The sequence below is a fragment of the Sinohyriopsis cumingii genome, chromosome 15 (genome assembly GCF_028554795.1).
Source record: "Sinohyriopsis cumingii isolate HCF-2022 chromosome 15, ASM2855479v2, whole genome shotgun sequence".
Lineage (NCBI taxonomy): Eukaryota > Metazoa > Mollusca > Bivalvia > Unionida > Unionidae > Sinohyriopsis > Sinohyriopsis cumingii.
The window spans coordinates 85,722,261-85,736,071 of NC_142975.1; the positions used below are offsets into that span (position 1 = coordinate 85,722,261).

The following is a 13,811-nucleotide window of genomic DNA, read 5'->3' on the forward strand; positions in this document are numbered from 1 at the left end:
CAAGCAAATTTCAGGGCAAATATAGACTAACAGCAATTAAAAGAATTCAGGGCAAATATAGACTAACAGTAATTAAAAGGCATTCAGGGCAAATATAGACTGATAGTAATTAAAAGAATTCAGGACAAATATAGATTAGCAGCAATTAAAAGCATTCAAGTTTATACAGAAAGCTCAGTCATTGAGAAATAAGATTAAACATTCACTTGCATGTGACTGCAGACTAAATCTATTCATATGTTCCATTTTTAAAAATTCAAAGATAAAGAGTAAATCCATATAAGAAATGCAGACAGACCAATGCAACTGCACAGTATCTATAGGCTATGTCATGGTTACATTCATGTACATGTTGAGGGTTGTACAATATCTTTCATAAAATGCAAAATGCCTAATTATTTGTTTTTAAGTGTCAGTTAATTTTTTTAAAAAGAATTGTGTGAATAAAAAGGAGATAGATAATAAATACAAAACCACGTGTTTTGTTTTGAGTTCAAGAACGAATTTGTCTGATATGGCTTTGGAATATAGTCTCAACCTGATGGCCTCAACAATCCTATGTTGTATCAAACTCGTTCTTTCTGCCTGCTCGGAACATAACATGTATGTAGTTTTGTCTAATCCTATTTATTAATTTATGACGGCTACATTAGTATCTTTTTCATGCAAATTACAGTGGAACCCCGCTATAACGCGATGATCGGGGTCCATAAAATCGGATCGCGTTAATGTGGGGTTTTACAATATTTAACTTTTTTTCCAAGAACATATACGTGTATACATGTACAATGATCAAAAGTCGGCTTATCATCAGATGAATATTAACTGGAATGCATTAATTAAGATATATTCAAAATAATCGATGGCTAATATATTTATAGGTTATTACTGTGCATTAAAAACATTTACTAATTTTTATTTGTTTGAACGATAATACAGATTGACCGATAATACCAGACTATCGCTATATCATGAAAAGTGTATCAACACCGTATGCTACCGTGCCGTCGTGGCATGCAGTTCATCCATAATGGATGTAATTTCATTGAAAATCGTACAGATTTAAAATATTCAATAATTTTGTAATAGTCTGAATTAGTCGTGTAAAATATAGGATGAACAAAATATTGAAACCATTTACTTGCCGTCTGATATCGTACGGTCATTGCATGCAGCTATTCCCGGGTCTACATACGGTGTCTGTACAAATTTCATACCGCTAAAATTTTATCATATGCGACAACTGCAAGAATAATTAACAATCAACGCATGATTTCAGCGTGCAAATAACTTTTATTTCAGATTCTGTGAACATCAAAAGAAACATGTGAAAACTGCTAAATTAATCGTTGCGCAAAGTGCAAAGTCAGTGTGGTTCCAAATTTAAATTTCATCATTTCTTGAAAAATATATCCAATGACATTTGCTTCTTTGCCGCGAACTGTTGGGTTCTAGCAAAGTCAAGAATGTTTCTTAATTGAAGGACTTTGACGCTGTCAACATCTTGTGTTTCCAGCCACCTTAAACTTGCTTCTAAATGTACTACTGCTTCAGACACTTTTGGTGGGGGAGTTGGGGTGCCATCGTCATCGTTATCATTATTGTCACTGGTTTCAGGTTCTGATTGTGCAGCTTCATTCTTCCTGCTGACATTTGTAACAATTTCGTCATCTGACATGTGTTCGTATATAGGGCAGATGTCATCTACTGAATACCAGTTAAGGATATCATGATGACTGTGCTCGTATTTTTTGAGTGCTTCTTCTGCTAAACGTACGTCGTCTTCAGTGAATCCTGTAAATTCAAGCTCATCGTCACTATCATTTTGTGTCGAGGGCGTAAAAGCTGGCCCAAGACCCTTTATCCAGCATCGTTCAATGCAGCGTGCAGTGATAGCATCCCAGGCTTTACCTCCAAGGTGACATACTTCTTTTAAGTTGAGTAATGCCAATGATGTGTCGACGGATGCGTTATTATCTGCTACCATTCCCTTTATCATTTCACGGCGATAATTTTGTTTAAATACGGAAATTATGCCTTGGTCAAGTGGCTGGATTTCTGATGTAGTGTTTTTCGGGAGGTACGAAACTTTGATCTTGCCATCACTGCTGACAAGATTTTCCGCTGGGGGGTGGGCAGGGCAATTATCCAGCAGGAGGAGAGCTTTTTCCTCCAGCTTGAGTTTTCGTAAATGAGCCCGAACATCTGGAACGAATGTTTTGTGAAACCAGTCGTCAAATATGGAGCTATTCATCCAAGCATTCTTGCTGTTAGTGTACTGAAATGGAAGTGCCTTCATATTTACATGATGAAAACATCTGGGAGCTTTCGATTTTCCAATCATCAGAGGTCTGACTTTGTGGCTGCCAGACTTGTTAACACAAAATAAGAGAGTCACTCTGTCCTTCCTCTTCTTGAAACCTTCTCGTTTGTGACTGTCAGTCTTGGTTGCAAGGGTGCAATCGGGTAACATTTTATAACATAAACCAGTCTCATCGCAGTTGTAAACTTGGTCGGCTGTGTAGCAACCGTCCTCCAGCAACTTTTTAAGCCCAATCGGGTAGGAATTGGCAGCCTCTTTGTCAGTGGAGTGGATTTCCCCAGACACAAGAACTTGGCTGATAGCATGCCTTTTCTTGAATCTGTCTAGCCAGCCATTACTCGCCTTAAATTTGGAATCATCTCCATTGATATGGCGATCAAATTTCTCTGCTTGGGCTTTCAGAATTGGGCCAGAAATTGGAACACCTTCTGAGCGAGCTTGTACAAACCATTGGTACAAAGCTGAATCTAGGACATTGTCATTAGCTAACTTAACCCTTTTACGCTGTAAACCAGTTTCCTCTTCAAGAATGTTGGGAAGACTACGGAGCTTTCCTTCATCTGTTTTCCACCCTCGCAAAGTGGACTCGCTGATTCCTAGATCTCTGGCAAGCTGAGTTTGTTGTTTGCCCTTCTTTAGTTGATCTATGGCATACAGTTTCTCTTTAGCAGAAAATGACTTGCGTTTTTGAACTTGCTTTTCCATAACAGTAAAATATTTTTTTATATAAGCAAACAACGTACACAGATAAAGCTCGATAACTAAGTAATGAAGGCCTGCAATGGTTACGAATCACTTTTTATATAAAACAAAATTAAGCTGAACGGATGTACAATTTCATACCCTTTTAATTTACAGATAATAAAGTGGATATTATTTACTTTCAACTGTTTGTTGTTTGATCACACCGCCAAGCACAGCATACATGTTGGCGGCTTTCGTCCTTTGATGTGCGACTCTTGTATCAACCACAGCTTTGTCTGCTGCTTGGCTGTGATTGCAGTTAAATAAGAAGCCCATGTCGGCTATTGTTTGAGCAACGACTGTATACAGAATTCATGGAAGACAATCACAAAGACGACTTACTGGCTTTACTCATGGAACCTTAACAAGTAACACTTCCGATAATGTTTACTTCGGCTTAACAATTCAAAAACCTAATGAAACCAGTTTTCTCTTCTAGAGTAGAATACGGAGCTTCACCACAACCTGTTCAAATTGATAAATTTCAGAAGCCAAGCGTTGTACACACTATTTCTCGTACGTTATATATATCGTATTATTTTAGAATTCATACACGATCACTTCTCCAAAATCACTTAAAGAACCTGGATAAATTGTTAAGTTCCGATCGTTTATTATTAAAAGTCATACGCGAATTCTTCCACCAAATTATAATAAACGTTTTACACACTATTTCTCGTACGTTAAACAAATATTTTCACGGTCCGATAAAAATACACGTAAATGAATTTCAAATTTCAGGAACCATGCCACGATCATATTATTTTAAAAGTCACAACTAATCTCATGCCCAAAATGAAGTTAATTTCTTGTTTTGTTTTTTTTACTTTTTTCCAATTTTTTTTTTCTCCATGTGTGAATGAATATACGAAATTTCGGGAGCCATGCTACGACCGCGTTATATCCGAATTCGCGTTATGGCGGGGCGCGTTATAGCGGGGTTCCACTGTACATACAATATTGTGGAAATTTGTAGTTGTGGAAAGATACTAGCAGTTTTAACACTAGATTATGACGATAAATCATGTAAAAATAAATTACCATCTATGATATTCCCTGATAAAAACTGCTACAAAATAAACTCTCAAAAATGAAAAATGTCTTTCTGAACATAATATTTTTTGTTACATCTGCTAGAAATACCCTCAATAAGACATTCCTTTTATCTGAGAAATGTACCTTCGGTACAGAACATTTATACTTTGAATTTACAAAATAATGTCTCTAGAAAAGGAAAAAAAAGCAAAAATTATTAAACATAATATATTTTAAAGGAACAGATGAAATGAATGAAATAAGCTTCTAATAATAGCATTTTTTCATGAAGACTTTTCATCTTTTCTCCGCAAAAGCCTCCAATGTAGTCACTGCATACAACATAGTATCCTGTTATTGTTGGTGATGTACAAGTCATACCATGGTACATACATCCATATAGTTATTTCCTACCCCCCCAGGACTTTTCAAGGCTATCCAAGTATTTTCTAGGAATACTTTCAAATTGTTTTACAGAAGCAGAATCTTCTCTATATGTTACTTTGTTAACTATTGATGTTGTGTGTCATTTAATCTACCCAATTTCATCCCATTTTATTTATTATTTTTGGAAAATACATATATAACAGAAATAATGAATTCAAAAAGTGAGGTTTTTAAAGATCAGTTTTAATAATTTGTATTCCATTTGATCAAATTAAGGAATGTTTCAAAAAATTAAATCACTTTTCATGGTGAAAAATAATTTTGGGGGAAAATTACAGACTTTTCTAAGTCTTACAAACCATGTGACAATACCACACAGCTTGGATCATGAGCATCTACTTGAAAAGAAATTCATGTGGAAAAATGCTGATGTAGAATGCTAACAGTTAAAATCATACAAGATTGTGTCAGTATAAAGTTGCCAGCAACTGCAGCAGAAATTCAGTAATAATAATAATAATAAAGAAAATAATAATCATGATAATAATAAAAATAATAATAATAATAATAATAATAATAAAAAGGTTATATTCATTAATGTAACTTGAAAATTTGAAGGCAGGCATTTATTTCTGTTTACCATAACTGGCTCAGTGGGGTCTGGTCCCAGGAGGGAATAAGTTTTGTCACTGTAAGCAAACATGTAGGGGGCATCATTGATGTCTTGTATAACTATCGTTATGTTGACAAGTGAACTGGCAGATTTCACTCCAAAAATGGTTGGTTTATCTTCTAGTTGTACAACAATTGTAACATTACCAGAGCAGTCCTGACATGGTGTGAATATAAATCTGAAAGTAAATTGATGGTGTTTGTATTATTAATTCAACCAAATATTGATCAACAGACACTTGAAGAAATGGGTTTAAAATGCTGTAAGAATGTAACCTTAAGTTGAAAAATAGATAATTAATATTAATTATATAATTAACAGATTCTGATGCAGACAAATTCGAATACCACTTGCTGGTTCTAGTCCATCATATTAACATTTATACCGTATTGTAGACTGGAGATACTGGACTAATTGCTGATGTAACTTTGACAGAGGTATCACTTATTGATCCTTGTTGGTCTAAGTAATCTCCCTATTCTACTAAAGTATGGACAATAAAGACCTGAATACAGTATAACTTACCAGCCTTTGTCAGTCATGGTGATATTTTCCTCATCTGGTAAAGTGTGGGAATAAAGACTTGAATGTGGTATTACTTACTGGCCTTTGTCAGTCACAGTGATATTTCCTTAGTCTGATAAAGTGTTGAGAATAAAGACTTGAATACAGTATTACATACTAGCCTTTGTCAGACTAATTGATATTTCCCCAGTCTGGTAAAGTGTGGCGAATAAAGACTTGAATGTAGTATCACTTACCGGCCTTTTTCAGTGATAGTGACATTTCCACGGTCTGGTAAAGTGTAGAGAATAAAGATGAATGGATCATCTTCAGGATCAATGGCTTCCATGGTGTGAAGTATGGTGCCTAAAAAAAAAAAATGATTTAATGAAATCAACAAAATCATAACCTTTTAATAACTATTATCTAATTACCATTCAGGTTCTGAATGGTGAGCAATTTGTCCAGGCAAATATAACACAACATCTCCTGCATCCCATCCCTACCCCAGGATGGCGAGAAATCTATGTTCAAAATAGGGCATAACTCTTCTGAATATAGTGTAAGCATCATGACTGGCCAACATGCAAATCTCCTGAAGATGACCATAATACATACCATAAAGCACAAACACTGATCAATATGTACATCTTAATATAATGACCACAGTGATCCATAAAAAAACAGACATGTTGCATTCACAACTTCTATCTTCGATCAGCTGTAAGATAAAAATGACAATAACTCTTGCAAAACTGGCAAAAGCACAGTTATCTCTTGAAATGCACTTCTTTTCAGAAGATGTCCAAAATATGTACAAACTTCAATAGAGAGATGTTTAAAACCATGAGGCAAGTTACATTCAAAACATTTTGTTAAAGTAAATTCAAGACAATGGAAATATAACTGGGTGGGTGGGGGGATAGTAGTTAGTTGAAATGTGCATCTTTAAATTATGATAATAACATCTAAAAAGTTTCATGGATATCCACTGAACACTGTATCATTATTTGCATTTAAAAGATTATGCCATACTTAACAGCAGGATCCAATTAAAAAAGGGCAACAACTCTGTTGTTGTTGTTGTTGTTGTAGGGTTTAATGCCATTTTTCAGCACAGGATAGGCTATACATGGTAGCCAGTATTAATGGTGGAGGAAGACCCTGAAAACTCCAGAAAGAACCACTGACCCACGAGAAGCTACTGGCTACTATTCTCACATACCCACATTGGCTGAACCCGAGACTTGAACCCATGCAGACAGAGGTGAAATGGCAGTGATCCGTAATGGTGAGTGCTTTAGACCACTCGACCACTCGGGGCCCCGGCAACAACTCTGAACAAAAGTAATGGAACACAATGATATGTTGACATGACATCTCCAAATGATGATCATAACATTTTCCAAGTTTCACTGTGATCCTCTGAAATCTTGTTGTATTCACAAGATTCTGAATTGCACTGCGTTTAATGGAAGTCATAACTCATTCAAACTGTTAGTGTGTACAGATTTGTTGGTATGTTCATCTTCAGATGAGGAACAAAATATTCACCAAATTTCATGGCAATCCATACAAACACTGTGTTATTAGCTGTGCTAATGATTTGTGTCATAGACAACATTTAAGCTACAATACAAAAAGGTTGTTCTTGTTGTTGTTGTAGGGTTTAACACCATTTTTCAGCACAAGATAGGCTATACATGGCAGCCAGTATGAATGGTGGAGAAAGAACTTGGGGAAAACCCCTGAAAGAACCACCAACCCATGAGAACCTATTGGCAAGTGTTTTCATGTACTCACATTGGCCAAACCTGAGACTCAAAACCCACACAGACAGAGGTGAAATGGCAATGATCCATAACAGTGAGAGCTTTAGACCACTCGGCCACTCGGGATACAAAAAAGTAATAGCTACATAAAACAATTTCCAGAGCAATGTGATTTGTTGATATGCAAATCTTCTGATCATGACCATACCATTTTACCAAAATATGACACTAGTTGCATTCACAAGATTTAGTCATAAACTGCATTCTAGAGAAAGTCAAAGAGGTGCAAAATGATTTGATTGCTATAATATTTACCAAGACCATGGCAATCCATCAAACTCTACAAGACTAGTGTTGTACTAGCAAGATTGTTTGCTGGATGAAGGCAGACAGGAGGATTCCTTGTACACATAGACTGTTATAACAAAAGAACAAAGAAAGAAGTGGAAGAAAGGGTAAACCCACACTATAAGCTTATGAAAAATCAGGGAATAGGTTTATTTTCAAGTTTGATCATTGGAAAGGAGAGAGTTTGTATCTTATTTTCTTGTGTTGCATAATTAAACACCAAAGAAACTAAGTTCTGAGATCGCTTGATAAATTTAGTCTCCATACACTAGAGTCCCTCAAAAGGACCAATGTTCTACTGGGTGGAAAGAATTTCCAAGAATTCAGGTCAAGACAATTTTCTTTTTTAAACTTCTGAGTGTTGAAACCATCCTTGATATTCTTTAGTGATAAAAAGACTTTTAAATTAGTTGCTCTGGTAGACATACTGGAAGTCAGATGACTTTCAAGGACCAACCAGAAACAATAAGAAAGTTGCGATAAAAAGATTTTCAAGATGGCCTCTGTGGCAGTGTTATGTATATCTGATTTAACTGTTTGTAAGTTTTAAAATCTTTCCACTTTTTAAAAATTATATTTCAAAATAATCTAGTTCTGTTTACTAGGAACTCATACTTTTTCCAGAAAATAGGTTGACCTTGACTGTTTATTTCTGCAAAAATATGACTAACTAGCTTCCCGATCTTAGTTCAAATTTAGTAACAGTCATGTCAACAAGTTCATTTTTTTAATTTATTTTTATTGTGGAAGTAATAAAAGTGAGATCGAGGCTGTATTGGATATGTGACCCTAGGCTTGTAAATAGTTTTTAGTGAAGTAAACAACTTTTTCAAATTTTATTCTTAGAGTAAAATGATTGGTTTTGATCAAGGTCATAATGGGGCTACATGATCTTTTTATATGTAAACATGATCACATGATCCTCTATTTTGTAATTCAGGCATTTCTGAAATTGTGCATTAGTTAGTTTTAATAAGTGAGAGAATTTAGTCAGTCTGGGCTTAAAAAACGCTCGATGTCAAGTCGTTTCCTTCTGCTAAAGCCAGTTTTTGAGTAATATGTTAATTTTTCTCCAGATTATTTGGATTCAAAAGGATTAATTCTTTTTCCTGGAAATATATGCATGCTCTTACAGAATTCTTGAACAAAGGCATTTCTTAAAATTTTTATTTGGATTTCCAAAACTGGAGGATTATTTATTGGATTTTACAAGAACTGTAGACAACCACACTGTACCAGATACAGCATACATCATTACCTTTCATCTTTGATTCTTCATTGGGACTTGAACTTGAAATCATTAGAATATTAGGACTTCTAAAATTTTATTCATGGATTATTCTGGGATTATTTTTGGATTTGATTCTTAAAATCATACGTTCTTATTTTTTTCATTTTTACAGTATTTTTCCAGGGAAATAAATTATTTGTTAAATTTTTCAAAGCTTACTGTTTTCACTCTTTCTTGTGTTAATGTTTATTTGAGCCTAAACCTGTAACATAAGAATTGGGTAGCTCGCCCTGGATTATTTTGAATTTTGGATAGAATATTTCAGAAAACTTTGTTTTTTGAAATTTGAATTCCCTGTGTTTTAAATCTTAGTGAAATTGGCAAGCTTTTTCTAAAATTCATCAAAAGTGGAAATCTTTCTTTCAAATCCTACCCAGGAACAATTAGATCTTTTTAAAAAAGATGCATTAATTCAAGTTGCCAGAAAATATGAACTTTCTGATTCTTTAACGAAACAAGAAATAAGAAATATTTTGGTTCAGCATTTGGTTGAAAAGAATGTTTTGGATAAAAGGGCTTTGGTTTTGATCAGTAAGTCTGTATCAGACACTGACACAAAAGTAAAGGAATTAGAATTAAAATACAATATAGAATTGGAGTTAAGGAAGCTGGAACTTCAGAAAGAAGAAAGAGAGAGAGAGAGATGCAAATGCAGTTGCAAGAAAAACAAATGCGTTACAATATGAGAAAGAGGAGAGAGAGAGAGAGAGAGGAAAGAGAGAAAGAAAAACAAATGCATTTACAAGTGGAAGAAAAAGAGAAAGAAAGACAAATGCAGTTACAAAAAGAACAAATGCATTTACAAGCGGAAGAAAAAGAAAAAGAAATGCAATTACAAAAAGAACAAATACAAATGCAATTAGATACAGAAGATTGAGAGAAAGAGAGGGAATATCAATTTAGAATAAAAGAAATGGAGCTGGCAAGTGAAAAGCATATTCACACTTCAAATCCAAATTTAAGTTTTGATCTTGCAAAGAATATTAGATTAGTGCCCCCTTTCAGAGAAAAAGAAGTAGACAAATATTTTACTTGTTTTGAAAACGTTGCTGAAAATTTGAAATGGCATAGGGAGCATTGGACTCAATTATTACAATGTGTACTCACTGGTAAGGCTAGTGATATTTACCATTCACTGTCAGTTCACCAAAGTGGTGACTATGATACAGTTAAGGAATGCATCTTAAGGGGTTATGAGTAAGTCCCTGAAGCTTATCTGCAAAAATTCAGAAATTATTGAAAAGAAGCTGGACAAATTCATGTCAAATTTGCTAGAGAAAAAGAGCAGTTATTTGATAGGTGTGCTTAGCCAAGAAAGTTGAACTAGATTATAAAAGTCTCAAATAACTTTTATTACTTGAAAAGTTCAAGAACTGTGTCCATAGTGACATTAAGTCTTATCTTGATGAGCATCAGATTGAAACCTTGGAAAATGCTGCTCGAGCTGTGGATGAGTATTCTTTAACTCAAAGTTTCTTTTGTAAATAAGACTTCTACTTAACACTCTTCTGGCAGAAAAGTCTTTCAGCCTAATACATGCCTTTCTAAAACTCAAACTGGCACAACTTCTAAAAATCAAGCTTCTGATAAGCTTGACCAAAGATCCTTGTCTTTTCCTACGTGTACCTATTGCAAGAAAAAAGGACACGTTATTTCTGATTTCTACAAATTGAAAAATAGGCATCAGAATCAAGACAGATGTATTTAAAACGCTTTTCATTCTAAGAGGTCAAGGTCACGGTCAGGTATTTAAAGCAATACATTTGTTGGGTCTAATAAACCCCAATCTAATTTTATTATGGAGAATTATGAACCATTCATTTTGAAAGGTTCTATATCACTCTTGGGTGATTCGGCCAATCCTATTCCTATTAAAAATTTTTAAGGGACACAGGAGCTTCTCAGAGTCTTTTATTGTCAGGTACTTTGCCTTTTTCTGAGAAGTCTCCTTCTAACGAAAGTGTTCTTATTCAGGGAGTAGAGTGCAGCTTTGTTAATGTTCCCCTCCATTGTGTAAATTTATCATCAGACTTAATCTCAGGACCCATGACAGTCAGCACAGTGTCTATTTTACCTGTTGAGGGCATTCATTTATTACTAGGCAACGACCTAGCTGGAGACAAGGTTGTGATTAATCCACTTGTAACTGACAAGCCTTGCTTGGATCAGAAAGTTGATCCAATTGAAAAAGAATTCCCTGATTTATTCCCAGCTTGTGCAGTTACCAGAGCTATGGCAAAGAAAGCTCTTGAGAATGATGTTGATAAGGAAAGTATTTCTTTAGCTGACACATGTATTGGTCAGGCTTTGATGAGGTGACTTTCACTCCTTGTTTGGATCAATCAGAAGGTATTGATCACAGTGATTCTCTTTTAACTACTCATTCTCTTTATTCTAATCAGGGTGATAAATGACAATCACTTTACTAGGAGCTCATTCTTTTTTCCAGAAAATAGCTTGACCTTGACTGTTCATTTCTGTAAACATAAGACTGACTTGTTTCCCGATCTTAATTCAAATTTAGTAACAGTCAAATCAACAAGTTTTTTTTTAAAATTTATTTTTCTTGTAGGAGTAATGAGTGAGATCGAGGCTGTATTGGATATGTGACCCTAGGCTTGTAAATAGTTGGTTTTTATCAAGGTCATACTGGGGCTACATGATTATTTTAATATAAACATGATCACGTGATCCTCTATTTTGTAATTCAGTCATTTCCGAAATTGCACATTAGTTAGTGTTAATAAGTGATACTTAGAGAGAATTTAGTAGTCTGGTCTTAAAAAATGCTTGATGTCAAGCTGTTTCCTTCTGTTGAAGCCAATTTTTGAGTTATATGTTAATTTTTCTCCAGATTATTTGGATCCAAAAGGATTAATTCTTTTTTCCTGGAAATATACGCATTACATTTTTTCAAAGCTTGTTTTTTTTCACTCTTTCATGTGTTACTGTTTATTTGAGCCTAAACAGGCGACTGGCAGACATACTGGATTCAGATCAGCACCATTTTCATTTAGGACTCAAAAGTCATCATAGAAGTCATTTAGTAATCCTATGTTGAAATGACAAACCTTTCAGAAGGAGTGGTGATGACAGAATATTTTCAAGATGGCCACTGAGTCAGTCCTACTGGATGTGCAAGGGGGCATAATTTTTATTTCGGACCAACTGGACATTATAAGAAGTCTTCTGCCAAAATTTAAATGGCAATTGTAAAGTGTCGAATTTTGAACAAGTATTGAACCTTAAAGTTGAATGCAACAAGCATTAAATTTTATCACATTTAAGCCAGAAACGTCTTTGTGACGAGTCACTTCGACCTTTCTTCTTTCCCCCATGTCAGTGTTGAACTTGAAAGACCAGCATCTATGACTCATTGAGATTTGACCGGGCTATTGCAATGCTGCCCTGAGAAAGTAAACATTTGAGCTACCAACCATAACCGCTTGATAGGAACCCGTGTCAAATTATCATTTTCAAAGGGAAGTTGATATACAACATAGTTCAGAGATTCTAGGTTGTCAAAAATCCAATGAAAGAAATGATTATCTAGGGAGAAATTTAGGAAATGCTGCATACAATTTGTCAGAGTAAATTAAGGTGGACACTTTGGAAGCAATGTGAATTTAAAATGATGACGTTGGTCGAAATCCTTTACTCCAAAAATTCCTGAGAGAGAAGAAGTTTGGCTCCAAGGAAACCTAAAAGGAATGGTGTTTTCCTTGTTAAACAAGAAAAGGGGACCAGGTAGCTAATTTGTAAGAAAAGACAGGTTTTAGTGCTAGGATACACAATTTCTGAAAGAGAACAGCATTAAGGTATTGAATTTTAATTTTTCATGTAATTGTCTATTTTTGATTGTTTTATGCAAATGTGTTTGAAATGACAGAGATCCATATTATTCATGCTAGAGTTGTTATGCAATTAATCTCTTTAATTTTACAGTTATTAGTTCATTGATAGAATTGATGGATTGCATGCCATCCAAATTTTCATGTGTGTAGGATTTCATAAGGTTATGTGAAATAATTTCCTTTTTCTGTTAGGACAAAACTGATTATTGTAAGTTAACGATAGTCACATATTTATATCTGATTTTGTAATGTTTAAATAATCTTGTAGGTTATGGAATGCTGTGAGCTAGAATTTTGTGAATTTTATGCAATAGTAATCGAGCATTTGGAAGGGGTAGGTAAAGAGAATCGGTAATGTTAAATACACCACTCACGTGTTAATTTATGGTTGGTCGCTGAGAAGCGAGGGTGATGATCTATCAAATTAGGTCAGAATTAATGCAGTGTTTGGATAGCTAGTTATGATTCTGAATAAAATAAGTGAGGGAATTTTATGTACATATAGAAAGTGATACATATAGAGATTTAGGGTTAATTTTGTCCATTAAGGAAGCAGCTATCTGGGAGAGACGGGACAGTCCGAAAGCGGCAGTCTGGAAAGAGATGACATGTTCAGAATAAAAGACTAGGAAGTCCAGAAAGAAATGAAGCATTCAGAATAGGAAGACTAGAGAGAACAGGAAGAGTGATACATGGGTCAAGAGAGGAAGGTGATACAATCAGTTGTGGACATTGTGCTCTTTTCATTACTCATTATTATGATGAAGTAAATTCAAATTAGACACCGCCATTAAATTCTGACGACATAACTTAGGTTGAATTGGAGTTGCCGCTATTAATTGTTATTGATTAAATTTTATTATTTTTCTTGTCTAAGGGG

General features: G+C 34.7%; 1 protein-coding gene across 1 annotated transcript in view; it reads right to left on the reverse strand.

Moving 5' to 3' along the window:
* LOC149782244 (uncharacterized) overlaps window positions 1-13,811 on the reverse strand; it is a 577,549-nt gene that overhangs the window by 35,105 nt on the left and 528,633 nt on the right. Inside the window, exons 183-184 of the mRNA XM_089935097.1 lie at window positions 5,924-6,032; window positions 5,130-5,340 (exon numbers count right to left, since the gene is read on the reverse strand). Coding sequence (XP_089791223.1) covers window positions 5,130-5,340; window positions 5,924-6,032 — 320 coding nt within the window. The remainder of the gene's footprint in view (window positions 1-5,129; window positions 5,341-5,923; window positions 6,033-13,811) is intronic.